Source organism: Solenopsis invicta, chromosome 8, assembly GCF_016802725.1.
Source record: "Solenopsis invicta isolate M01_SB chromosome 8, UNIL_Sinv_3.0, whole genome shotgun sequence".
NCBI classification, from domain to species: Eukaryota; Metazoa; Arthropoda; class Insecta; order Hymenoptera; family Formicidae; genus Solenopsis; species Solenopsis invicta.
Genome location: NC_052671.1, coordinates 7306449 through 7332740, shown reverse-complemented (window position 1 = coordinate 7332740; position 26292 = coordinate 7306449). Strand labels below are relative to the sequence as shown.

Below are 26292 nucleotides of genomic sequence, written 5' to 3'. Positions count from 1 at the left end.
AGGCTGGCTATCCAGTCGTTTATAATTCTCTCGGAATATACGCTCCTAGAAACGCTGCGAGTCTCAAACGTCAAACGCCACGCGAGCCCTCAGTCGCTCAATAAAAAGCAAAAGTTTGTAGTAGATTACGATAAACTTTCCTATTTTTCCCCGATAAAATGTTAGTAAATATTTTTCCAACGTATTAGTATCGCAATAATAGAAGAAATATTAAAGAATTAAAAATAAATAACATAAATAGCATACAGTGATTTAATAATATGGAAACTTGGAAAACTATTATAATATCGTGACATTGCGAAGAAAATTAAAATATATATGCTTGAGATATTTTCAAATTATTTTTAACAAAAATAATTAAAACATGTCTCACACATATGTTTCAATTTTCTTCGCACTATTTCAACTAGTTTAAGTTTATTAATTTATATACGATATAAATTAATAGACGTAAGTTTTTTTTAATTTATACATGGGAAAAGCAAATGAGCAATTTTGCTGAAGTATCTGCATGGATCGAGAGAATTTTTTATTATATTTCGCTACAAACTTTGCCGTATGTAGTTTGGGCCAATTTGGCAACCTATCAAATATTATGAGTAACAATAGAAACTTTTCAAATTAATACAAAAACGTTTTAACTGTTTAATAAGCAGTTTAACATTTAAACTATTTAATAAAAATTATTATATGGCATCGTAAATGTTTTAAGGTAAAATTTTTATAATTCAAGATAAAATTTTCTTGTATGTAATGATATAATAAGATATTTCTTATATAATCATGTTCAAAGACAAAATTTGTTTTTAAATTCGAATCTTATTCGAATCTTGTTACAAATGACTGTGCATTTAATGTTACATGTGGTCTTTTGAAGAACGCGCCCTAATAAGATTCGCGAATTTGAGGTCATGACTCTCCTGCCACGTTACGGCATTTCGTCTATTGATAAATACGTTTTATTGTCCCTTTATAGTATAAAAGCGCGCCGATCAGTTACCGTGCCGCGTGGTAAAATTATCATGACCGACTTCAAATTGAAAATATGTTGTTTTGTAAACTCTACACGAGATATTGCACATGTTTGTCGCCTGGTATTTATTTTATTTGAAACAATAAAGAATCGTAAAGTGTTCAACATATTTTAAAATCATTGAAATTTATAACTATACAGTTTAGTAAAAATGATCAAACATATTTTATTTTTTACTGTGCTAAAATATAAAATGTGTTTGACTGTGCGGTAGTGTATTAATAAATCAGAGAAAATTCTATAAAACTTCTTTCCGATTAAATTAAATTTATGGGAGCGTACAAAGCAAAAGTGGATGTTGAAATTATTTTTCTCGCATTAAGCGTAAAGTTTTAAATCAACTTTGAAGATTTACCGTTAAATACCGCTATCGGATCAAAAGCGTTAAATAAGAGATTATTCTCGGCTTCGAATTCTACGCGAATCGTTCTCGGACACGATCGTTTCTCAGATTTTTCCCTCGTACTCTTCCACGTACGGTAGATAAAGCCGAAGGGAGCGTCTGGTTTCACAGAGGAAGAATATACGCGTTCGCGAAACACGCGTCGAGCGGCGCGCGTCGATGGCAAGGCGGCAGGTAGGCAAGCAGACTGGCAAGAATATAAAACGAATGGAGGCGAAGTCGATCCCATTTAACTGCCGGACGAGGCCTTGGAGTATCTCAAAACGCGTTCTACGGCTTTCCCCGCGCTTATATCGAGCGGATAAGGAGAAAAATGAAATCGAATAGTCCGGCGCGCGGTGCGAGCAAAGAGAGAAAGAAGTATAAAGCGATTTGCCGCTCCAGCAGACTGATACGTAATTCACGAGAAGCGAGGAAGCGAACGCACGGGACGAACGGTATTTTTATACGAGACCCTTCTGAATTATCGTTTTCATTTTTTTTTCTTTTTTTTTGGCTACCGACGTCTTAATCTAGGGAGGGACGCCGTTCCTCCCTAGGGTCTCGTAACACGCGAGCTTCCTTGTTTCTTGGCGTGTTGCTGTTTGTAGGTATCTAATTAAACGGCGCCCTAAATAATCCCCACGAACAAAAGGAAAGTTCCTCTTCCCTTCAACGTAAACCATAATTGTGCGCGAAACGAGATGTAATATTCATGTCTCGATGGGAAAACGTAATACTCTATCAACACTTTAGCATACATCGTAGGCTACCGCGGATCGTCTTCATCAGCGACTTAATAATAATGAAACTGAGAGGGTGATCCTCACAGCCGAGGATCCGCCTGTGGCATGCAGACTACGGTCCATTGTGCCTCCTTCCAAGTCGTCCGCCACCTAAGGGAACCCTGATTCTCTCCAAAAGAGACCTCAGGTCCCCCTCATCGGTAGCCTCATCAGCGATTTACACGGGAATAAATCCGTGGGGATCACTGACGCAGAAAAGAGAAACAAGCGTCGATCCTGACGGCGACTTTATCTGCGATACTCTATCATGTACCCATATATACCTTCATCTTCGGTTTACGCGTACAAAAAGGCCCGATACTCTTCGCCAGCGTTTTTACGACTCACCCTACGGGCGTTCTATTTTTCACGTGTCGCATTGCCGGTCAGTAACCGAGGAGATGGACAAGGGATATACGTAGCTACACGATCAGGCTCTATACGGGTACACCGAGGGAGAAGAGAGGGAGGCGCTCACTCACGCCGAGCACTCTCCCAGATCGGTGCCATCTAACGACGTCTATTCTTCGACCCCCGAGAGGTGGTACGCCGTGCACCCGTGACTCACGGAGCTTACGTGACTCATTGTCAGTCATGGCTGCTGGCGGTCGGACCTCCTCCTTCTCCTCCTCCTCCTTTTCCTCATCTGTCTCAAGTCCTCGCGCGCGCGGGAACGACCATGAAACGGCCGCCGTATGAGGGCCCCGTGATGCTCAGGGGGGCCCTCGCGCGATTAAACCCCCTTTTTCCCTCTTTCTCTTTCCCTCCCTTACCTCGGCATTAATTCGCAGTGGGAATTTTCCTGGCATGTACTCGTTAAATTCCCTGAAAGCACCTGTCATCCTCCATTGTCCGTGAGCGCGACTAAAAATATGCAGCGACTGTGCAGTAGAGTATTTTTTTTTTTTTTTTATGTGTACGCGAGCACGTACGTGCGTAGATACGTGTGTACGTCGGAAATGATAAAGGTACGTTTCCTCTAGTTAACCACGCGCCGATGTGGAACCGCAGAGCGAAAGTTTAAGTTTTATTATTGCTTTTGTCACTGCCTCTTGTTTGTTTGACATAGTTCTGAGAGACCATTGCCATCACCTACGTTCGTATGTAGAGCAACACCGTCCTTCGGCGTTAATTCAGTTACGTATCTACAAGGATTATTGTGTAAACTACGTGAGTTACGTAGAAAGATATCAATCATTTAAAACTATAGCAGTGGATAGTTAATTAAGAAAATTACAATGACTCTCTTACAATGTTATTTAAAAGCTAAAGGAACTTAATCTTAAATCTACTTCGCGTAATTATTATTATTATTATTACGTTTTACAAGCTTTATACGTTTTTTTTCTTACTTAAATTCTTTTCGATTATTCTTATTCGATGTAGATTTTACGACCTTATATTTAGAGCAGCGCCAAGTTTTTGTACATTAAAAATATTTTATTTTCAAAAAATTTTTGCATTTTGTTACCAATTGAGTTTTATTTAAAAAATAAAGATATTACCACTTGGGTTTTATTTATAAAAAATATTATCATCAGTTTTTTATAAATTAAAGCTACGGCCATTTAGATTATTGGAATAGGAAGACCTTTGAATGGAAATATAAAAATGCAATCACATGGATTTTATTTATTAAAAGTAGTACTATAGTTATACATTTTTTAAAATAATATATTTTTTTATAATTGAAGCAATTAAAAGATTTCGTACAATTTTATGATATCATTATTTTTTTCTAAAGATTTATACATATCACTTAGTTGGAATAGTAAGATTTCTATGAGAATAAACATAGTACTACTTGGGTTTTATAAAAAAATTGAAGATATTATGACTTGTGTTTTACAAAGAAAAGATTAGAAATGCACACATAAACTTAGCGCCTTTTTTTACCTTTTTTTTTGTACTGTTTTATTAACTACGCGAGTTACGTAGAAAAAAATAAACTTTTTGTATTCTCATTCTTCAATATGGAATTGACCTCTAATATTTTATTTTATTAATAATTATCAATTACAATTATTATCACGGTATTACTTTAAGCTGTCAATTCGAATTTCCAACTAAAATCTCTCAAGCGAATTTATCTGTTAAGTGGCGCGTCAGGATCTAATATATCATTGTTAGAGGATCTGGCAAGAAGCAAGTCGCTCTTCTCCCTCTCTTTCTTCGTTTCGAAGGATCGGTGCGAAAACAGGATCTAACGGCGTGCGTTTTGCCGCACAACAAAACCTCATCCTCGCCGTACGGCGTCACGGCACGCCAGTCTGATGAATGTTTTATGATTTACACGCTTGGCGAAATTCCGCGCTTCTCGAGAAGGAGAATTGATAGCGCAAAGGATTAAAACCCGAAGGCAGGGACGTCCTCTCGGTGTTCCACACCGGAACACGGCGCGCATTGTCGCGCGACGAGGCTCTCCTCGCTCTGCGTCACGTTGCCTCTAAGCAGCGAGAAAAGGTAGACAATAACGCATTTCCGTTTTGCTTCGTGATCGGGGAACATTGGCTTGGGCGAGAGAGAAGACGGGCTCTCTCCAGCTTTTCCGCTCCTGTAGTCACGAAAGATTTTTAACGGAAATCCGCTAATTACACACCATTCAACGAAGTTCAACTTCTGTCTGTCTTCTTACGGCATCTTTTAATTTAATAAGTAATAATCGAAGGAAACGCCAAGTTTACATATATCCATATCCAAGATACGTACATCTGCGCTGAGAACAAAATGCTGTTGAGTCAACAGCATCGGTTTAATCGGAAATATCCCGTGTTAATTTACATTAACAATATATTAATGAAACAAAAGATTGAAAGTAAAAAATGATAATAAATATTTATAGACGAATAAAAATTTAGTTGAATCAGCTACTTATTTTCGTAACAGCGTTTTCGTAATTCGACATTCAATTGAATCAAGCTACACGTTTCAGATCACATTACATTTTTTTTTAAAATATACATCTTTACAAGTCATTTTACAAATAACGATTTAACGATATTTGAGTATTTTGTGAATCTACGTGTTTAATACGTGTTTATATAAATATAAATATATTTTAAGCATGAAATAAAATGTGATTTTAGAAAGTCTAAAGGATTTGTTATTCATATAATCCTCTCTGTAATATGATGAAATTTTAGAACTGGTTTACACGAACAGTTTTACCAGGGTATCTAAAATTGTAGCTAGACAGATCTAAAATTAATTTTGTTGAACTATCAAAATAATTGCATGCAACGCTCAAGCATGGTGAGCAATGCTGCAAAAAGTTTTAACATTGTAGCAACCAGCTTGAGCATACATCATACATAATTATTTTAATGTTATTATTTTCACCAATTATTTTCACAGATCTGAATGCTTTACCAAAAGTGAGAGATACATATAACAGAGAACATGAATTTAAATCCGGATTGTTAACGCTCAAACAGATTCTCAGATTAAACCTTAAACTCCGAATCGAGCGGCGGTTTACAGCCACCGGATTGGAATCGGAAATCGAACCGCAAGATTCGCACCTTTCGTAAGATATTGCAATGGATTGCGATCCTGTCATGTCACACAGAAGTTTTGAATCCCGTAATCCGATCTCCGAATTCCAACATGCGATCTATCGCCAGATTCCAGTTCTATGGTCATGATGATCCCCACGTGCTTTTGTTTTTGCTAACAAGAACAAATTTCCAAAGACGTATTATATTTTTTATATACGCCAAATAATCTCTATTAATTCTATACAATTTTTACCCAAAACAATTAATATGAAGGAAAGTTAATGCGATTATCAACGGATGAGGTATCCTACACGAGTAAAGGTTTCAACTTCAATTAGGTGTCGCATCAATTGAAGTATTGTGTGACGGAATTAGTCACTGCTCCAAGGAATGACGCATTTATATTTCCACTCAGATATAACGTCAGTGAGATAGCTGGAGATTTATACCGACTCTTTTATCTTTAATTTCAAGGCGCGCGATGATCTACCTTGTACCTCGCAATCTTTGTGGTTGCTCCTTTGTCTACCTCGGACGCGTAAACGTTATCGATTAGTACGAAAATAAAATTAGCAACGGGGGAGCGTGCACGCATTTTTTTTGCTTTAACAACTGAAAGGCAAAAGTATATTCTCTAAACGGCTCCGGCCATCAGAGAAAGCTATTACCGTTATAAAAATTATTTTATGAAAACGAGATTATAGAAATAATTGAATTTTTTATGGCATTACGAGTTGCTAAATTACATTAATAATCAATTACACGTTTTAATTGCCATATCGCATAATTACTTTTCCCAGCACAAAGATTTCAATTGTTTTTTTTTTCGAGAAAAAGATGTGCACTATATCTTTCTCGTGGAAATTATTTATTTAAATTGTGATTCAATCTCGTTGAAAAGTTTAGAAAAAAATCTGTTTACGATTTATTTACGGTGTTTCATGCTAATCAGTGATTTTGAGGCACTTTAAATGTGTGTATAATGCTTCGACAAACAATTTACCCTGCTCCGCTGTTGGCTTTTAATGTTATTAAGATGTTCGATTACGCTTTGTGGCTTTATATCGACGACGTGGGAAGTGTTGGCGTGCGTTCTATAGGAAAACAACAAAGTTATTACCTCAAGAGGGACGGAGAGAGAGAGAGAGAGAGAGAGAGAGAGAGAGAGAAAGAGAGAGAAAGAGGGAGACTTCGTATCGGGCGAGAATAACTAACGCTCTTGCTTTTACGATCTATCCTTACGGTTAGTATCTGCACACACGGCGTTGTTGGACGGTAAATTTTCACGTCGCGCTGTTCTTAAAGCATTCGCCGTTTATACTTTATCACGCGGGATCGGATGGAGTCACTTCGCTGTGTATCGTGAAATCGTAAACGGATCAAATAAAAGTGATAACAATGGACAGCGATTTCCCCGGGATTTCAACGGGAAGATGTACATAATTTAATTCTATCGCACAGTATCTCGTTTTTTTTTCCTACCAAGAACGTGATCTTTGTTTCATTGTAAAAGATATTTATATAAAAGAAATGTCTCTTTCATTAAAAAAAATTAATTATCGAATAGAATTGTTAAGGACCCTCCAGTATAATTTCTTATTTTATTAATTTATTAATTAAGATTTATTTAAGAGTACCAATTAAACTTTAGAAGATGATTTTTATCGAAATACGATGTAAGAGATAATGCGTCAACTTGCGAATTTATATTCTTCATAATTTTATGTAAAGTAATAGAAGATAATTTTTACTTGATATTAAGAACACTAATATAATTTAGTATTTTATTAATTTATTAATTAAGATTTATTTAAAAGTATTAATATATCTTAAATTAGATTCTTCATAATTTTATGTAGCGTATGATAGAAGATAATTTTTATCTAAATTTTTTATAAAATTCAAGCCACAAGCGTTGTTCATAATGTTGCACAGATGTAACTCTTTCACTATAAAAAAAGTTATCCGCGATGACCTCGGAAATTTACATTTCATATTAGTAGGACTCTCCAATTACATCATACGAACAAAAAATGCAAATCTTGTATTGTGAACAAACAGTCAGTACTAGATTTTAAATATATCACGATAATAACTAACAGTATAAACCACAAGTTATCTTTCTAAGCTCGAATGCATTAGAAATATATCTCAAGCAAACGTATTTCGGAAAACGTTATCCTTTTTATAGATTGCGAGCGAAAAATTCATTCGATCAGACTTAAATCTAATTGCAAGTGCTAAAGTTGATAAAAGCCAATGCAAGTTTTCGTAGTTTTCTAAATTGAGTCGATCCTATTTTCCGATCTATCGCAAAACCTAGCAGTTTCGTACGGAAGACGAAGCTAACGACGTTCAGGCACGATTAGGACGTTTCACCATGACGCTAACGTTAATACGTCTTTGTCCACGGTAGCACATTGTTCGCCACGTAAAAGCTCTACCGGATGGTGAATGTGACGTCGTATATACGAATACATGTTGTAGAATATCGACCGTTTCGCTACCCATGTGTTACCCCGTTGCATGGGCACATACACGTGCACATGGACAGGGGCACCAGGGATGGTGTATCCGAGTTGTCCTATAGTCGTAGTCGGGCTGTGCCGATCGAACGAGAGACTCCGGTAGTCGTATGCCATGCTTTCGTGGCGTTCGGCACTGGGGTTGGACCCGACCCACATCCAAATCGATTCCGGACAATTGTCTCCCAAGCCCGTGCACACACGGGATGTTCGGTAAGAGGCGCGTTCGTCAATCGGGATGATCGTGTTGCCCGTATTGACTTGCTAATAACTCAAATGATTTTTTCCTGGGATTAAAATTTTATTACAACCCATATTTTCCGGCTATTCCGAGACCTTAAATAGCGTTCTCCGATTTCGAAGATATATTATTATAATAAGTTAAAATTTAAAAGGGATTCAAAATTAAAGATTTCTCGCAGTTCTGTTCTTTCAATTGGCGTCTTAAAAAATAATGTCGACATCAATACAATTTTTACGAGTTCGTGTATTGCTTCAAATCCAATGTATTTATCTATATCTATAATTAGCATTTATATTTTTTAAATGTTAATTATAGATATAGATAAATACATGAACTCATAAAAATCAACTCTATTTGAAAACTCGAGAATTTAATAACCCAGCAAATAAATTCGAATGAATTAAAAACTGCAATTAATTTATCCGAATTCGCGCTTTAGAGTCCCGGAGTATTTCTAGATTCAAATGGATTCAAATGAATCGACATACGAAGTGCGCTATTATTCATCATTTTGAAATGGAATAGGTTCATGTCCCATTATATTGTTTTTGGCTTCAAATGGATTCGAAAAATCTGAAGCGTGAATTCGAAAATGTCGAAATGAATTCATTTCTATCCATTTCGATTCATTTGCGTTTGCTGGGTTATTCACGCTTCGACTCACATCTTTTCAAAGAGAAAATTTCATACTTTCCGATTTTTGTGATTTATCGTCGAATGTAACATGCGTCCTTCAACCAATATCCCATACACGTGTTTCCCTATTTGAAAATCCCATGATCCTTTTCCCCTTTTGGCCCATCTGTTTAATTAAAAACTCCGGGTGCGCTGAGGGCGAGGCTGTTCGTTCTATTTAATGATATGGAGATAATCGAAAGGGCACTTCCACCATGCTGGTATAGCCGGCTTGGCACCGGCGCGGTGGTCCCGTAGTTATTGGTTTCTTCTTTTTGTATATGGATATTTTCCCTCGGTCGGAACAGTGGGTATGCCGTTAAGTAAAATCGCCCGTGAGCTTCCGCAGACTTCGATTTTTGCCACGCTCGTCCGGCCCTTTTGTTGTCTCATCGTTCCGCAATTTTAGTTGATGTTACCTCCTCTCGAGATAATATTGTAGCTGTACGTCGTCAGTGCGCTAAATTGATTAATACACGGAAAAAACAATTTTTACCGCATCGTCTAAAAATTTAGTTCCAGTTACGAATCCTAATATAATCTACGTTGGACTATCAAAATAATTATGTAGAACCATTAAAAAAATTATATATAATAATAATTTGTTTAATGGTTTAACATAAGTGTTTTCAGAGATCTATATTTCAGCAAAATAATTCTTCCGGCGTTTACACAAATAAATCATGTTAATTTAAAAATCTTTAAACGAATATTGAAAGAAGAAGCTGTTGTACACAGCTCTATTTTAACATGTATATTGCAATATTACAGACATCTTTTAAGCATTTTGTAATAGACTTATTGCATTTGAAGAATTGTGATGATTGATCTCGATCCTTGACCGCACGTATAAGAATAATAACGATAAGAAACGATAAAAATGATAATAATCGCGATGATGTGGTCGCTGACATTGTAGTTAATCAGTGCCCTCGCGATGACTTCGCAATCGCGTCACCGACTTCATCGGAGCATAGCAACTTCCCGTTGTCAAATGACTGCAATTCGTATGCCTTCGTCGTGACGGTGCATCCTCCAACCATTGTCGCGATAATAATCCTCGGTCGGAATCATGACAGATCTCGTCTGCCTTATGTTGCAGGAGCGGCGGCGAGTCCGATAATCCGACGATGGGCGGACGGACGAGAGGATTCTGAGAGCTTGTAGCGATATACACCTCGTCGCCGGCTTCATCGCTGGCCGTCCGGGTCGTCCGGGCCGCACGTTTCAACGAAACGATGGAGGCTTGCCCCGCGAATGTGTCCAGGATAGAGGGTGCGTAGGACTCGCCGAGGTAGACCGAGAACGAGAGATCCAGCATGGGGAAGTGTTGCAGCAAACGGCAAGAGTCTCAACCGATCGGTGAGTTCAATTGCGATCGTTAACAACACGCACTGTATGTAGAAGTAATTCTCGCTTCATCACTGTAATAATTAATGATAATGGCAATATGTATGGTTGCGTCAAAGTCACCATTATTAGAGGAACAGAAGTAAAGTTTCCCTTTTTTATCTCTGTAATTATTGAATCGAATAGATCCGATCTCTTTCATTTTTCACGAGGAACTAAAAAATCCGTCTCGCTTTTTACGTTAGTTTGATTAAGGGTTGGATGCAGTATTACGTTAGTAAGTTATATTATAGGGTAGTAACGGTTAATTAAATAAAAAATGTTCATGTTGATGCTGATTTCCAGGACAGGTTCTTGAAATCATCAAAATGATGATCTTAGATCGAACGGAGGGGGGGGAGGGGGGAACGTAAATGTCGATTATTTAAAACTGATAGTATTTATTGTTAGTAAAAGATATATATTTCTCATCGGATTGATGAGAGACGAATCTTCTTGATGAGAGACGGATTTTTCTCTCTATTCAGGCTATAAGAAAGCAGACACGGGACTCAGCTCAAAGCACAGCAATGGAGGTTCCTTGGACCGATACACCGCCGACCCAAATCAGAGAGGCGTGCAAGCTCGGGCGGATATTATCCGACCGAGGCCGACACCCTGTAAGCTACAGATACCGCATCAGCAACCCCGCAAAACGAATCCGCCTGTTAAGTCTGCATGTGTGTATTTTATGTTACTCTTCTTTTGCTTTCGTAGAACGACCCAGCCTGGACCACCAAGATAGATCTTGTTTCGCAAGTAGTCCCCAATTTTACGTTTTATTGTGAAACCGCTTAGCATTTAGTAGTCATTGTTTCGAATTGTTTTCAATGTGTTTCTAACCCGAATCGGTTTGATTTTAATTGAACCGCTCTCCTAAAGAATAATTTCTCTTGTGTATTCTTAATAAAAAATACAATGCGAATAAGAAACAATTAGTAAAAAGTCATCAAATTTATGCTTCTATGCACTGAGAGACAAAATGGTAGGGATGGCTACTGATAAAAGATAGTTGTAATTACTCTATTATATAGCATATTACAACTACTTTTTATTAGTTCTCTTAACGATTAACTTAATATAACGCAATAACTATAATATAATTTGCTTTGCTATATATTATAATTCTATTAACAAAACTTGGTTAGCCTCTTATAGTTGATCACCACTACATTTTTTTCTCTTAGTGCATTTACGATAAAATATATTATCAAAATCCCCAGCGAGAAATGATAATGGAATCGACATCGAATCGACATCAAAATGATGATTTCGACGTCGAATCGATGTCGATTCCATTATCATTTCTCGCTGGGTCATACTAGTTTTGATTTTCGAAAATATGAAATAGCTGAAATACAAAAGCAGCAAATACGAATCAAGATATATTTCTCTGATTATTCTCTCTTCTTTTGTATAAAATAATCAGTGGAAGCCCTTTAGTCAACATGGTTTATGCCAAGTCTTTTAAAGTTAAATCGCTTCTAACCGATTCGGGGGCCTTGATTTCTCTTCCGCTCGGGGAACAATTTGACGCGACGTTCTGTTTCTCTCCTGATGCAGCACACTCACAAAGATCCAACAAGATCGTGGTGGCACTGTACAATTACACGGCGCGAGAAAGCACCGATGTTAGTTTCATACCGATGTTAGTTTCATGAAAGGCGACCGAATGGAGGTCCTCGATGATTCCGAGCCGGACTGGTGGAGAGTGCTGCACTTAACGACTCTGCAGGAAGGCCTGATCCCATGGAATTTTGTGGCAGTCGAGCGGTCGGTCGAAAGCGAAGAGTGAGCATTTATCTTCTATTCTTTCCCTGATCCTCTTTCTCGCGCCTTGCGATAAGATATCGTACCTAATAACGCACTTTTCACAGTTGGTTCTTCGAAAATGTGTCGCGCAAGGAGGCAGGCAAGCTGCTGCTGGTCGACGAGAATCCTCGCGGTACGTTCTTGGTGAGGCCGAGCGAGCACAATCCCCGGGGTTACAGCTTGTCGGTTAAGGATTGGGAGGAAGGAAGGGGTCACCATGTAAAACACTACAAGATTAAGCCGCTCGACAATGGCGGCTTCTTCATCGCCACCAATCAAACGTTCTCCAGTTTACCTGCTTTGGTCATGGCATACAGCAGTAAGTCTTGGATTTATCTATAATTGTATATAAAATAATATTAATAACATATAGATATAAAGCAACATGTTTGCGTTAATATCATGCAGATTTACTTTCATGTTTTTAATTAATAAAAATTTTTGAAAGTAAAGTCACAGATGAGATGTCTGTGTTGGGCGATGACTATCTTTGATGGTATTTCTATTATTCAGAAAACGCGTTGGGTCTCTGTCACGTGCTTTCGAAGCCCTGCCCGAAACCGCAACCGGATATGTGGGATCTCGGGCCTGAGTTGCGCGACAAGTGGGAAATCAACAGGAACGAGATACAGCTGATCTCGGAACTGGGTAACGGCAATTTCGGCAAAGTTTATTACGGCAAATGGCGAAATAAAATCGAGGTGGCGGTAAAGACGCTGCGTCCAGGGACCATGTCGACCGAGGCGTTTCTGCAGGAGGCAGCTATAATGAAGCAATTCCGACACAGGCATCTGGTCGCGTTATACGCGGTCTGCTCAAAAGAGGAGCCCATATACATTGTACAAGAATACATGTGTAATGGCAGCTTGTTGGACTTTCTCCGAAAGGGAGACGGAAAGTACATGCAGTTTGAGGATCTGATTTATATTGCGGCTCAAGTAGCCTCCGGTATGGAATACCTCGAGAGCAAACAGCTTATACACAGAGACCTCGCGGCGAGAAACGTACTGATTGGCGAGAAGAACAAAGCGAAGATCTGCGACTTCGGTCTCGCCAGGGTGATCGAGGACGACGAGTACTGTCCGAAGCAGGGGAGCAGGTTTCCCGTCAAATGGACTGCGCCGGAGGCCATTGTCTACGGTAGGTTCAGCATCAAGAGCGACGTTTGGTCCTACGGAATCTTGTTGATGGAGCTCTTCACTTACGGACAAGTTCCTTATCCTGGTAAGTTTTTCGTCCCTATAGTATATATTTTTATATAATTTGATTCAGTTCATTCATTTTATAGAAATTTGTTATCTGCATGACATATTGATTTTTCTTTCAGGTATGCACGGTCGTGAAGTGATCGAGCAAGTGGACAAGGGCTACCGCATGCCGAAACCGTTGAATCATCCGCTACCCGACAGCATCTACCGATTGATGCTACAGTGCTGGGACGCTAGCCCCGAAAAGCGACCCACGTTCGAGTTCCTGAATCACTATTTTGAGTCATTCAACGTCACTAGCGAAATACCGTATCTCGAACCGCCGACGGACTGATATACAGCCCATCAATATATGCAAAATCATCATCTGCCGGCGCACGGTCATTTTCACCCAGCCCACATCAATTGTGCCATGGAATTTTATGGTATTTACTGCTAAGTAAATTATTTAGCATGTATCACGCCGCCCCCCATCGGAACCTTCGCGGAATGGTTGCATCGTTCTCACGGAGAGGAGATATATCTAGTGAGAGAACGCACATACGTATCCTCGCGATACTCTGCATTATTGTCGCGAGTGGCATTTTTTCGACTGCGAAATTTTTCTACAGATTTTGGCGACCAATCTTTACAGTGCCGCGACCTTGTCGAACTATCACTGTCAAATGCTGCCGAAAATTACACCTCTTATCCCTCTTTTCTCCTCTATCCCTTACGTGTCCTTATATGTTCTTAGTGTTAAGCACTAAAAACGTCAAACGGTTTGGAAGTTGAGTGTGCCATGGTGTTTTTTGTAAGTAACGTTCGCAGGAACGAATTGACGAGATTCTAATCTTCACGACCAATCAGGCGTTAACCGTAATATTTAGAATCGAAAACGAGAAATGATCGCGATTTAGACTCGCGGAAGCACCGGCGAGTCTCGTTTTACCTGCCCATAAAATTCGTGACTACCTAAGCGCGTTTTCATACTTTCGACGATGAGCAACCACAATAATAAAGACGCTAGCAATGTCAGTAAATTTAGACACAAGTCACGGTATTAGAGAGTAACGTGATGTAAGTTTTGAGGTAAATTTCGGAATTATAGATTATACAACATAATCGTATATTAGTATGTTAGCGTATGATTACGAGATATATATATAGAAAGTGAAAAAGAGAGTGTCGTGTAAAGGAGTGTATGCGTGTGCGTGTTTGCGCGTGTTGTGAATTTGTGATTTGTCACACACAAGAGCATGTTGTATTTATATTTTATTGATCTCGGATCATGGTTACATCCGAATTTTCCTAAGGTCCAGCTTTCGAATACGTAGTCCTCGAAGGCAAACTTTAGTACCGTTTGTAACGAAACACATGATTTTTTAAAGCGAGGGCTGAACGTATATATGAAATTATATGTGAAGAATGTGGATTTTTCGCATGTAGTTTGTCCGCCGAGAGAAACTCTAGAAGAGAATTCTCGTGAAACGTGGAACGGTTACTGTGTACAAGCCGCGTGAAGCTTATTTTCGCGAAATGATATTAACGGTTCGACGGTTTATTCCTCCTAAGTGTTAAGAATCGTGTGTACGAATTTACGTGCGCTTACCTATTATTGCTACGCAATAATTTCTTTTCGGTTGTAAAACGCACGCAAAGGGGCAATGGGATGTATTCACTTGGACTTTAAAGGTCTCAGTGTTCAGTCGAGAGTTTTATCTGTAGAGAGCGACTTTCGATAGCAACTTGTTAACTTATTCTCCGAGAACGGTCCTCGATGACAAAAACTCTCGAGTGTGCACATAGCCAAACGTGTCTGCCAAAAACAGATCTGATTGTATTTAAGATTATATCCGCTTTCTATTTTTATCTTTTTATATTTCTTGTCTGACGCAGCACACCGATGTATTTAATATTGCCGGCGTTTTCACGCATGGATAAGTTGTTTTAAATACGTATAGATAGTCTATCAGAGTTTGATTTAAATTAATCCTGCGAAAGCGCAGTGAACATCTCGCACAAATTTACGTTATTTTTATTTCGGCAGTTGCTGTATAGTGTCGTTGAATTATATACAATGCTTTTCCGCAAAGTACCATTGGTCTTGTTGAAAAGGAAAAAAAGAAGGGTATAAAAATAAGAATATACGAAAGAAGCGAGAAAGTTACTAATATCCGGATAAATGCGAGTGCGTGAATGCGTTTGAGAAGAAAAAAAAAGAAAAGAAAAATATCCCAAAGTCCGCGATGTAAGCTGACGCGGCGAATTTTACATCGGGATAAATCGGAAATGCATTTTCGGATAAACTTAAGTCATCGATGTTACTCGTACAAAGCGTCTGAAAAATTGTAAATTTTCTACTTAAAGAAGGAAGAAAGGAAATACAAACGACGGGTTAGAATAGAGATTACTTAGACGATAAGCGTGACAGTCTCGTCGGCGGATCGACGATTTTGCTTTCTCTTCGCGGTGCTCGAAAAAGGTATTCTCGCGAATCGCCTCCGATTTCCCAGAATTCAACGTCGTCCCCGCGAGGCACGTTACGCGCAATCGAGTCGATCGTACCGACGTCGGTTTATTTAAGCCAATTCTTGTAACGTCAATTTTTTTTAATTTTCTCATTAATTTTAATCAATCAATCAATCAATCAATCATTGGACTGTTAATTAGAATTGTGACGAAAAGATGTCAAGACGTTTTATTACTGGATACATCGAGCATTATGTCAACAAAGTGCTCAATGTGGGCGTATAAAATCTTAATTATATCACTATCTTCTCGAGGTACGTTGTAGGTAGCCTGGACAGACTTATAATCTGAAAAGGATGGCGAATAGTTAATTGGTACAATCAGCTGAATCAAGCAATCTATGTTGATTGCATCACATATAATAGATGGTGACAGTAACGATTAAATTTTCTTTTGTATATTATATGATTTAAAAATAACGACGTAAAAAGAAATGTTGAATTGCTAATTAAAGTGGCCAAAGATAATATAAGAGAAAATATTACTATGAGATTTTACATTTAAAACGTTCTACATTAAGCTCGTTTTAATCGATTCTCCTTTTTGTATCTCTTCCTACATCGTAACAGAAACTGATTCACAAAGAAACAGAAAATTAACCGGAATCGACTGTGGGTGCGATCGATCTTGAATGTATACATTTTACTATGTCACGATAAACGCGATGAGCCATTACGATACGATAGATATTAGAGTGATTAAAGTGAAAACAAAATGTGAGTGCGTTGCGCGCATGCGAGCGTAGAAAATTGTTACATCCGTGTCAGCGTGATCCTCTTTTCATGTGTATTTTACTGCGACTGAACAAGAGAGCATTACGAGCAATAACGCGGTAAATCCGCATATACACATACACCGATTATCATGCGATAAGTTAAAACACTGCTGCAATATCAATTTCGTATCTTTATGTAAAAAAACATAACAAAAGATGAAGCGATTTCTTGAGTAATAGACATCTATTCCAAAAATAAAATGAGAAATCAGTGATCGCCATTTATATGGCCATTAATATGATAATTGTATTATCAGCAATAAATCTATTATTATGAAAAGAATAATTGTGATATGGTCGAAGAAGTCTAAACAACACAAACATTTATCTGAAAAAATGTCAAAAAAATTAAAATATTTTCTAAGCACCTCTCTTTAAAATATACAAATATATAATATATAAAATATTGTCTGACATATTTGCATCTAATTATTATGATACACAAATATCTGAAAAAATGTAATTTTTTTAGATTAGTTACGGCTAATTAATCTTTCTACCCTCTATTAGACTCCTACGTTGTTTGGATAGACTTTGATATTGCGGCAGTCCTTATTTTATGAAAATCCTAGAATCCGTAAGAGAAATCCTCACCGCGATGTTTACATAGTACGTAGCATATTTCCAATAAAAATTATAGCGACATCGCATGGAAGAGTGCGCGTGAAAAGGTGTTCACGTTTACGTAGCATTAGAGAGTAGGTGTATTACGTCCAGTACATTTTTTCTATGAGCGTTTTATACCGATGATAAACTTGTTTTCTCATGATAAACGATCACTTGGAAATTTCGCTGATGATGATGATAATCATGATCGCTGCCGTAGGTCGTAGATTAAAAAAAAAAAGGACATAGGGTTTGAACTGATGTGAGCTCAATAGGAACGATACAGACAGCAGAAATGTCCCAATATCATAAGGATATCTGAAAGACGTTTACTCGATAGCTGAAGAATTAAAACACCTTTCAGACATACTTGATGTGACTTTCGGACTTTCGTGTTGAAAGGAAATCGACAATTTTGAGCGACCTGAAGCGTTCGCGTTATATGGTATATATATTCGCGTAGACTGTTTCATTCGGATCACATTTGGACCATCTATTTACAAATTATTATGGTAAAGGCATTGTGGCCTTTTTCCACTGGATATAGAGACTGATATTGTTTAAAATAAAGCCTGCGTGCTATCGGGAATCTTACGTCCGACCGTTCGCAAAATCTCTAAATAAAATATTTTTAAATTTCATAAATCTGAACTGTAATATACGTTTTGTCAATTATATACAATTATACACGACAATCTTTTGACTAATCGAGCACAGTAGCACGAGTTTGCAATTGTTTATACGGTGAGAAGTTGGATATCATAAATTTCATTAATTTATAAATGTTTTTTCAAATCTCTGGTGTGTGATCGTCTGCAATTAATTCTCGTATGCTTGATAATAAATATAAGTACGTGTCTCTGAGATTTATTGGAAAACACCTCGGACGTATTATTCCCGCATCCTTTATTTGCAAAGATTTGCAATGTTTAAATTATTACGGTGACCTAAGAAAAGGGCGAGATCAACGGTATGCATATTGTACTTAATGAAAATTATACTTTCAATTAATCGTGGATTTCGCAACATCTCCCTCGGAGACAGCGTATCCGTTCGTGGAAATCCATTTGAATGAAATTTTCGTAAATCTGTGATATAAGGGCAGACCTCTTTCTCTATCTTTCTTCTTCTTCTTCTTCTTCTTCTCTCTCTCTCTCTCTCTCTCTCTCACGCGTTTTGATACAAGATTCGACATTGTCGTCTCGATGGCAACCACGAGAGCATTGTGCCACCGAGGGAGGATGATTATCCACGATTATTGTATTAATATAATCGTTTACAGTACGGAGTCGTCTTACGTGATGCGCACATCAAAAAATATTTTCTCGTATGCCCGGCTTTCTTTCGAATTTTCTTCACATCGCGTACATCACCGCGTGTCGACGTGCGTTTTCATTCGTGCTGTACCTAAAGCGAAAACGATCAATACACTGTTGTCATTGTTTATATACCAAAGCTTATTATCATTAAGTAACTTAACGATTACTTTGTGTTATTATTATATTAATTGTCGTAAGCCTATGCAGATAAATATATTATGTATCATATTAATGTCGCACCTTTATTGGCGCCCTTTGTAAGAATTTCTTTGTGCAATCGGAACGCATCGAAGCTTTTAATTTATTCATTAAATTAAATTGATTAACTTATAATTAAATTACTAATGTAAAGTGAAGTATATGTGCAAAAGTGCATAAATGCATGCATAAAAATATTTAACAATTGTACAGATGAATTTATACTTCGATTTCAATTCATATGATTTATTCTAAAACCAATTATTCTTCTCTCGTAATACAAAAGTTTTCTTTTTAAATACAGGTAATATATTCCATTTTCCCTTTTATACACTAAAGAAACCAAATATCGTATGCAAGAATGATGTAAAAAAAAAGGAAAGAAAGAAACACTGCAGATAAAAATCGATCTCACTACACTTTTTCAAATATTTTATAAAACTGCTTAACAATTTCGGAACTATACACAAATAGAACGAGAAAAAACTTTTTTCTTTGCCTGTGTGTATTATTATGTTAAAAAATAATTTAGAAAAATTAAATTAGACGCGAAAAACAAAATAATGCGATATCATATATAGTAGAGTAAAACATACACAGCTACGGATAGCCGTGCACAAAAGAAGGAAAGTCTGCATCCGGTGTATGCAAGATACTTTACAGTGTTATTAAGTGTACATCATCTCCGCCATGTGTGACATCTTCTTTGGAATATGAACGAACTCCTCGAAGTAGCCAGCGAGTTCGCCGATTGTGACGTCGCTCGACAGGGGCGGCGATATTCGCGCCTGAACCGAACAGGTATTCGGTGAACTCGACAACTGTTGTTGTTGACCAGGTAAGCTGCCGCTAGCATCTGTAGACTGTCCATTGTTGCTGCCCGTTGTCGTTCGCTGGTCTCCACCGCCCGGACCGGGGCCTCTTTTTAGGTTCGGCATCGTGTTGCTACGAGCACGGTGAAAACTGCTCGCGCCCTCGCAGTCGTCATCCTGAATACTAGCGTCATCCTTAATCTGTCTAATGTCTTTACTGATTTTCAGCGCCTTGAAATCCTTCATGACCGAGTTGTGGTCAAGTATCTTGGCATTTTTACTGGGAATACTAAGCTTACACGTGTTATTGAGCAGCGTGTTCGCTGGATTATCACTAGGACCGCTGGTTCCGGGGCCGGTTAATTTGAAAACGGCCTCTCTTAGGATGCTTCGTTTGGTCCTCTCGACCGTTTTCTCGTTCTTAGACGGCTTAAAATTCGTTGTACTCTTGATACCTCTCGGATTTACTGGGAACATGGTAGGCCTGTTAGGCATAGATCTTCTTCGAAAGAAACAATGGCTGTTGCAATTCAAGCCGCGTATCCTGAATACACTCATTGGTTTCGATTTGTCTGCCATTGCAATGCTGAAAAAAGAAAAAATTACTCCGTTAGGGAAGCATTTTATAGATACAAATATTAAAAAATGTAGACATAATTAAAATTTGTTAAAACATCTGTAATTTTAGTAATAAACACTGCTACATCCTCGTAAACTTCTCAGAGGATCTATTTCAACTTGTCAAGACTGTATCCTTCATCAATTTATCTCTTCCACGTCTACTATTGACACTACCTAAGTTATTTCCAGCATTACGGAGGTCTACAGGTTTAAAAATAGAGCGTCTAAATTTTTCTCCTGATGGAATCTAGTTGAACTTCACTCCACGCGGCATCACTCTCTTGAAACGAACATTCAATCACGAAATCGACGATTTCTGATTCGACGGACGACGAAACGTGTGTATTGTAAATATGTACAGTCTAGACGTCACTAGTCGACCTTGACCGCGATTACGAAAAATACACAGACGCGAAGTGTTTCGATATCTCGATTAACCAATATAAAACACGACAATTGACAAAGAAACTCAACGTAGCTCTAGATAAAGCTCTAGAAACGATTAATAAGTCAACAGTTTGTCATTTTGTTGTCACTGATATTGGTTCATCGCTGTCATTGCAACCTACTTTTGCAACCAGAACAACTTCAGAAGACATATTCAGCATTGAATAAATTTTAGATAGGAAGCCAAATGTCATATATGCATTGACAAATTTCATTCTACATTGTGTTGTAATGCTGTTTAATATTCTTAGCGCAGTACCGAGTAAACAATGAAACCTTTCAGATAATTCCTCGAACTGCAATACTAGCTTCTTATTATATCTTTAAATTTTTGTAAAGTTAAACTTTACTTGCGTCTGACTATTTACAAGCAATAATTAATCTGTAGGTTTGTTTTTTTTTCATCATGATTGAATTTCCTGCACGGTTTATTTTTTGTTTATTTCTTCATGTGAAAAGAAAAAGAAGAAAGATGAATGAAGAAATTCAATCCAGGGATACACAAGAAGAATAAGCCTTGTGATTCATATCTATTTTATCTAAAATAATCAATTACGTTCTTAGAAAGAACTTTGATTAATGAAGCCTTGCTTGCTATATATATATAAACTTGTGACTTGTCTGATTTTTTACTTATATACTATTATTATTTTTATATAATTACCTCAAATATAGTATGATGAATTAATATCAAAAGATTTTAGCATTTTAAAAATTTTTATTGTTGAATTTAAATTTATATGGTAATGTTAAATTGTGTCTATAAATAAATAAGCCATACATTAACTATTTAAAAATATGTAACTCATTCATTTATCTAAAGTAATTAGATTATTTTTTTGTATCAGATACAGTTGTCATCAAGAATGATGTTGCTTTAGAAGAACATTAAAAAGAAATTTGATTAAAATTTGTTTAAATTCTTGTGAACACTACAGATATAAAATAAAATTTGTTAACTTGTCTGACTATTCACAAATAATTAACCTGATTTATTTTTATTTTATCTAAAATATTCAGACAATTCTTGTAATGATATCCACCCATATATCAGATACAGTTGCCATCTAAAATAGATGTTTACTTTAACTTTGATTAGCTAGCTTAAATTAGAATGAAATTTGATTAACAAATCCTCATGCACAATACATATAAAATTAAACTCGTTGACTTATCTAACTATTCACGAATAACTAATCCATGACACTTTCCTATTTTATATAAAGTATTCAATTTTGCTAATAATATCAAAACTAGTAGCAAGTATAAATCTTACGAAGCACGTTATCATTTTAACATTAAAAAGAAATCTAGTTGATTAATGAATCTTCCTGAACTCTACATACACAATTAAATTTGTTGACTTGCCTGACTACAAATAGTTAATAGTAATTTGTGAGTTATTCCTATTTTATTTGTAACTATATAAAATAAAAGATAAAAATTTTCTCATGATGTACAACTAAATGTTAGATACAGTCGTCATCAAGAATACTGTTATCACTCTAATATTAAAAAGAAATTTGATTAATGTATTCTCACATACACGAGTCATCTTGTCATGAATCGAAATAAGCAGTAATTATGAAATCTGTTGTTAAAAATCACAGATGTTTTCATGTCAGTCACAGGTATGTTCCAGAATCATCAACTTGTTTCGCATCATAGTCATGAAGGGACTGCTTATTAAATCGATCTGAAAGCAATACAGTTGTCTCAAATGTTTTAACATGTGCGCGTAAGACTTTAAAAGTTAATCATTCGCCAACGCACCGCCTCGACGTGAATACAAAGGATGTAAACCTCGCATTGCGAAGATTATTCTCGACCTTGGAAGAGCGCGTCTCTTCTCGGCGTTACGTTGACGCGACGTATACGCGTCTCTACGTGGCCAAAGAATGACAGAATGACGCTTACTGTGGACAACTCGTCGAGCGACGGTCAATCTCGAGCCTCTGCAGACTCGCCGGCAGCAAGTCGTCCTCGTCGCCCATACTCTTCTCCGTGGGCTGTCAGCGTTGGCGCAGCATCGGGCTCGACGGGCGCGCCTGAATCCCGCCGAGAAGAATCGAAAAACCGCCAGAAACGAACGTAACCAATGGAGGATGGGTCTCGGCTAGGTTAGAGCCGCGTAGCCGACGACGATGACGACGCAAGACGCAACTGCGCGACGGCGATGGCGCGCGTACGTGGGTGACAGATCGCTCAGCGCGATTCCACCTCCGCCACTTCTACCTTGTCCTCTTCCACCTTCCGTCTTCCTTCGCTACTCGGTTGGCGTGCGAACCGCCTCGTATACGGCCTCGATGTTGATGTGAAGAAACGATGGGTCCCGCGTTGCGATTCCGTGGCACTCGTCTGCGTGTAGTTTCGCAAGATCAATCGGTCTCGACTCCCGACTGCTCCCGACGTCGCGATGGCGAACGTAAATAAACACCACTACTACGCGGGACCGAGGACCAGCGGCGACTATCCGCGAAAGAAAAGTACTCCAGAGGGCGCCGCGCTCGAGGCGCTCGCTGCCTGTTCGACTACTCGCGTCGCCAATTGGCCAATTCAACGCAGAACCTTCCGATTGGTTAGTCCAGTGGAAAAGCGCCAAGCGCCTCTGCAATTGGTTGTGGCCAATTGTAAAGTAAAATAATAAAATTAATTAGAGAAGACGCATGCCAACGATTGGTCATCATTGGCAGAGAGGAACTCTGAGAGTGGACACGTTACGAGATTTTAGGCAACCTTATTTCGAAGCGCCTCTATGTTCATAAAATATGGACATTGAACTACGTAACCAATGTCCATTTTTCGCGTTGGTAATGTGTCCACGTTTTCGTTCTCTCAGGTTTCTTTCTAGCGCAGATGTTTATGTGTAAGTACGCATAGGAGAAAGAGAGAGAGAGAGAGAAAGGAATTCTGATTAGAGCTCTATATTATATGTTAATAAGAGTAGCGCAACCAATCGCTTCTTGGACCTAATGCTGGTTGGCTGAAAAGTGTGGAAACTAAAATCACTGAACGCTCATTGGATGAGAGACCATTAGGTCCATCATGGCGGTTGAAGTCGGCATCGCTTAAGATAAAAGGATCGCGCTACTCTTATAATACAGAATTCTAATTCTGATCAGACACATTCTTTTTTTTTCTTCTATCAGTAATACGATTTCCGATAATGACGTTGCATCGTCTCGTCAGAAAGAAGTCTGACGATAAGGTAATCGATTACTTTTGATTACTCTACAATTATGTTGAGCGTCATGTGAAGGATCAATTTAACTCGGATTTTAATTCACTTATACTTTTTATTTTAAAAGCAATTATAAGATCTGAGACACGTTTTGAACATTTAAAATAATAATAATTAGCATCGTAATGTGAAAAGTGCCTAAACGCTAGCGGAATGTGTAGTGTCGACCTTGTCGCGTGAAGTTGACCGCGCGGGAGACGAAGCCGCTTCTCGCCATCCTAAGCTATATTCACGTTTCTTTTGCAGAACCCGGGGGACACGGGGCGGACCGGCTCTATAGCGGATGCGTCTTAACGCTGCTCGTTTAATAGGTAAGCGAGACTTATCGCATTAATATTCACTGCGAATTCAATCGCGTAATGTATTAGATTCGATACTCGCGTGCAGCGCGGCCGCGGCGCGAGCGCGGCGTCGATTTTGACGCGCGAAGTTAACCGCGCGCGCGGAAACGAAGCCGGCTCGCCATCTTTGCATTTTCGTCTGTTTAGAGAACACGGGGGGACGCGATGTGGATCGGAGCGCCGAGAACGAGTGGCGTCGCAAACCGACTAAACAGGTGAGTGAAATCTATAGTAATCCCGCAATAATATTTATCGCCGCATTAATCGCCGCATAATAAAGATTCGACGTTTATATATCGATAATCCGTGAAAACGCGCATTCGCTATAATTAATTAATGCCGAAGAAATGTATCGCGCGAATAAATGACAAAACGACGAGCATATTTATCGTGTGTTACAATAAGTATCGCGCACGGATGTTTTCCGGGATTTTAATCTGGAATTGCTAAAAAAGATAGAGAGAAGAAGAACATGAAGTAATTTGGCAGTATTAGATTAATACTTACAAAGAGAGATTCTGATCAGAAGAGTGAGCGAGATAAATTAATCTCGCGTATAAAATTCCATGATCCTCGTGGGCGAGCCTCGCTACGTGCTGACGCACTCTCGGCTGGGCTTTATTTTAGCATGCGGCTGAAACATTTACGAATTCCCGCTGCTGGAGAGCATGGAGCGAGAGGAAACGGCTGGCCGTCTTTATTTATCGCTAAAAGCGCGTGAGTTCATCGCGGAATTGTTTCCAATACATGTCGCTCATACAGACACGCGATACCACTGGCAAATTGGAACACTATTCACAATGATTTATCTCCCTTCTATCTCAGATATTGAAACATTAACGGGGAAACACTTAGGGCTCTACTTTGTGATTCTGCACGCACTCAAATCACGCACAGTTTAATTTTCAACACGAATAGGACTATTTTACTGCAGTTTTACTACTATTTAAAATTTTAGTTGCATACAGATTGGAAAACAATTTTATGCTGGGCTAACAAAATAATTATATATAACGCATAACGTTAACGCAAAATGATTGTGATATTTCAGCAGCTTAATGTTCAATATAAATATTTTAAATATTTTGTGCAACATTATTATTTTCAGATCTGTATTTCAGCAAAATAGTACTTTCCGTGAGAAAAGATTTCATATATTTTTATGAAAAATGTTACAGCAGATGGAAAATAAATATCAGAAAGACTTTTCCATTTTTTTTCCTGTTTGTTAGAAATGGAAGTAATGTGAGAGATCCTTTCCATTCAATTTTTTTTATGAAAAATGTTGAGAAAAGTTTAATGACCCTAAAAGTTTTGCTGAGAGAAAAATAATCTCTCAGATGTTTCAGACGTTTCAACGTTTAGAACGTGCGTGAGCGAACCTGAAAGAATGCAAATCCCTTTCTTATTTACTTATTCAGTTCAGGTGACATAAAATCTGGGCTTTTCTCTGACAATCGAGAAATATTTGGCCACAGTCTTTCTCAGAATTGAAGGATGTATAAAATATATATAGAGCCCTTGCAAAGTAAATAAAATTTGAAAATATGTTTAATATTTTTTTACAACATTAAGGAAATTTCAATTTTTTATGTAAGTAGCTTAATTATTCGAGATTTATATAAAATTTGATTGTGATTGTTTAGTTATTTTGTAATTAGATAAGTAAATAAATTTTGTATATTTTGCAAAACTGATCTCTGCATCGCAATGAAACTTTACATAAATTACAGTGAATATTTAAAATACATACTTATATAAAAAAAAATTTAGATTTTTTTTCATTATTTCTTATTGCATTATTAATTATATTTTCATTAGAGCTCATGTCTACTTGTCACTGAAATAATTTTTTATCCAAATAGAAAATC

The 26292-nt window shown here is 37.7% G+C and overlaps 3 protein-coding genes across 6 annotated transcripts in view; 2 read left to right on the top strand and 1 right to left on the bottom strand.

The window, feature by feature from the left end:
* Positions 1–18993, top strand: part of LOC105197191 (tyrosine-protein kinase Src64B) — a 56343-nt gene extending 37350 nt beyond the window's left edge. The window contains 7 exon segments of the mRNA XM_011163453.3: positions 10244–10503; positions 11019–11210; positions 12094–12167; positions 12170–12321; positions 12408–12661; positions 12856–13566; positions 13670–18993. Coding sequence (XP_011161755.2) covers positions 10461–10503; positions 11019–11210; positions 12094–12167; positions 12170–12321; positions 12408–12661; positions 12856–13566; positions 13670–13884 — 1641 coding nt within the window. The 5' untranslated portion in view covers positions 10244–10460 and the 3' untranslated portion in view covers positions 13885–18993.
* A 196-nt stretch (positions 18994–19189) lies between these two features.
* LOC105197186 (oxidative stress-responsive serine-rich protein 1) lies at positions 19190–23329 on the bottom strand. 2 transcript variants are annotated; one of them, XM_026136094.2, is made up of 3 exons: positions 22613–22750; positions 22386–22535; positions 19190–20357 (listed from the first exon to the last, which is right to left on the bottom strand). In XM_026136094.2, the coding sequence occupies exon 3, from the start codon at positions 20348–20350 to the stop codon at positions 19628–19630; it is 723 nt and encodes a 240-aa protein (XP_025991879.1). In that variant the 5' UTR covers positions 20351–20357; positions 22386–22535; positions 22613–22750; the 3' UTR covers positions 19190–19627. The 2 variants fall into 2 exon arrangements, with proteins under 2 accessions (XP_025991879.1, XP_011161741.1); XM_011163439.3 differs by lacking the exons at positions 22386–22535; positions 22613–22750 and adding an exon at positions 22757–23329.
* Positions 23330–24178: 849 nt separating this feature from the next.
* LOC105197173 overlaps positions 24179–26292 on the top strand; it is a 173800-nt gene continuing 171686 nt past the window's right edge. Inside the window, exons 1-2 of one of the 3 annotated variants that reach the window (XM_039452905.1) lie at positions 24179–24391; positions 24569–24636. In XM_039452905.1, the coding sequence (XP_039308839.1) occupies positions 24364–24391; positions 24569–24636 (96 nt within the window). In that variant the 5' untranslated portion in view covers positions 24179–24363. The remainder of the gene's footprint in view (positions 24392–24568; positions 24637–26292) is intronic. The other 2 variants (XM_039452904.1, XM_011163421.3) reach the window with 2 other exon arrangements.

Excerpts from the sequence above, each read along its gene's own strand:
- LOC105197186 (XM_011163439.3), bottom strand. The coding sequence starts at position 22,833 with ATGGGCGACGAGGACGACTTGCTGCCGGCGAGTCTGCAGAGGCTCGAG. Across the intron at positions 20,358-22,756 it reads CGCTCGACGAGTTGTCCACA|CATTGCAATGGCAGACAAAT; the intron begins GTAAGCGTCATT and ends TTCTTTTTTCAG.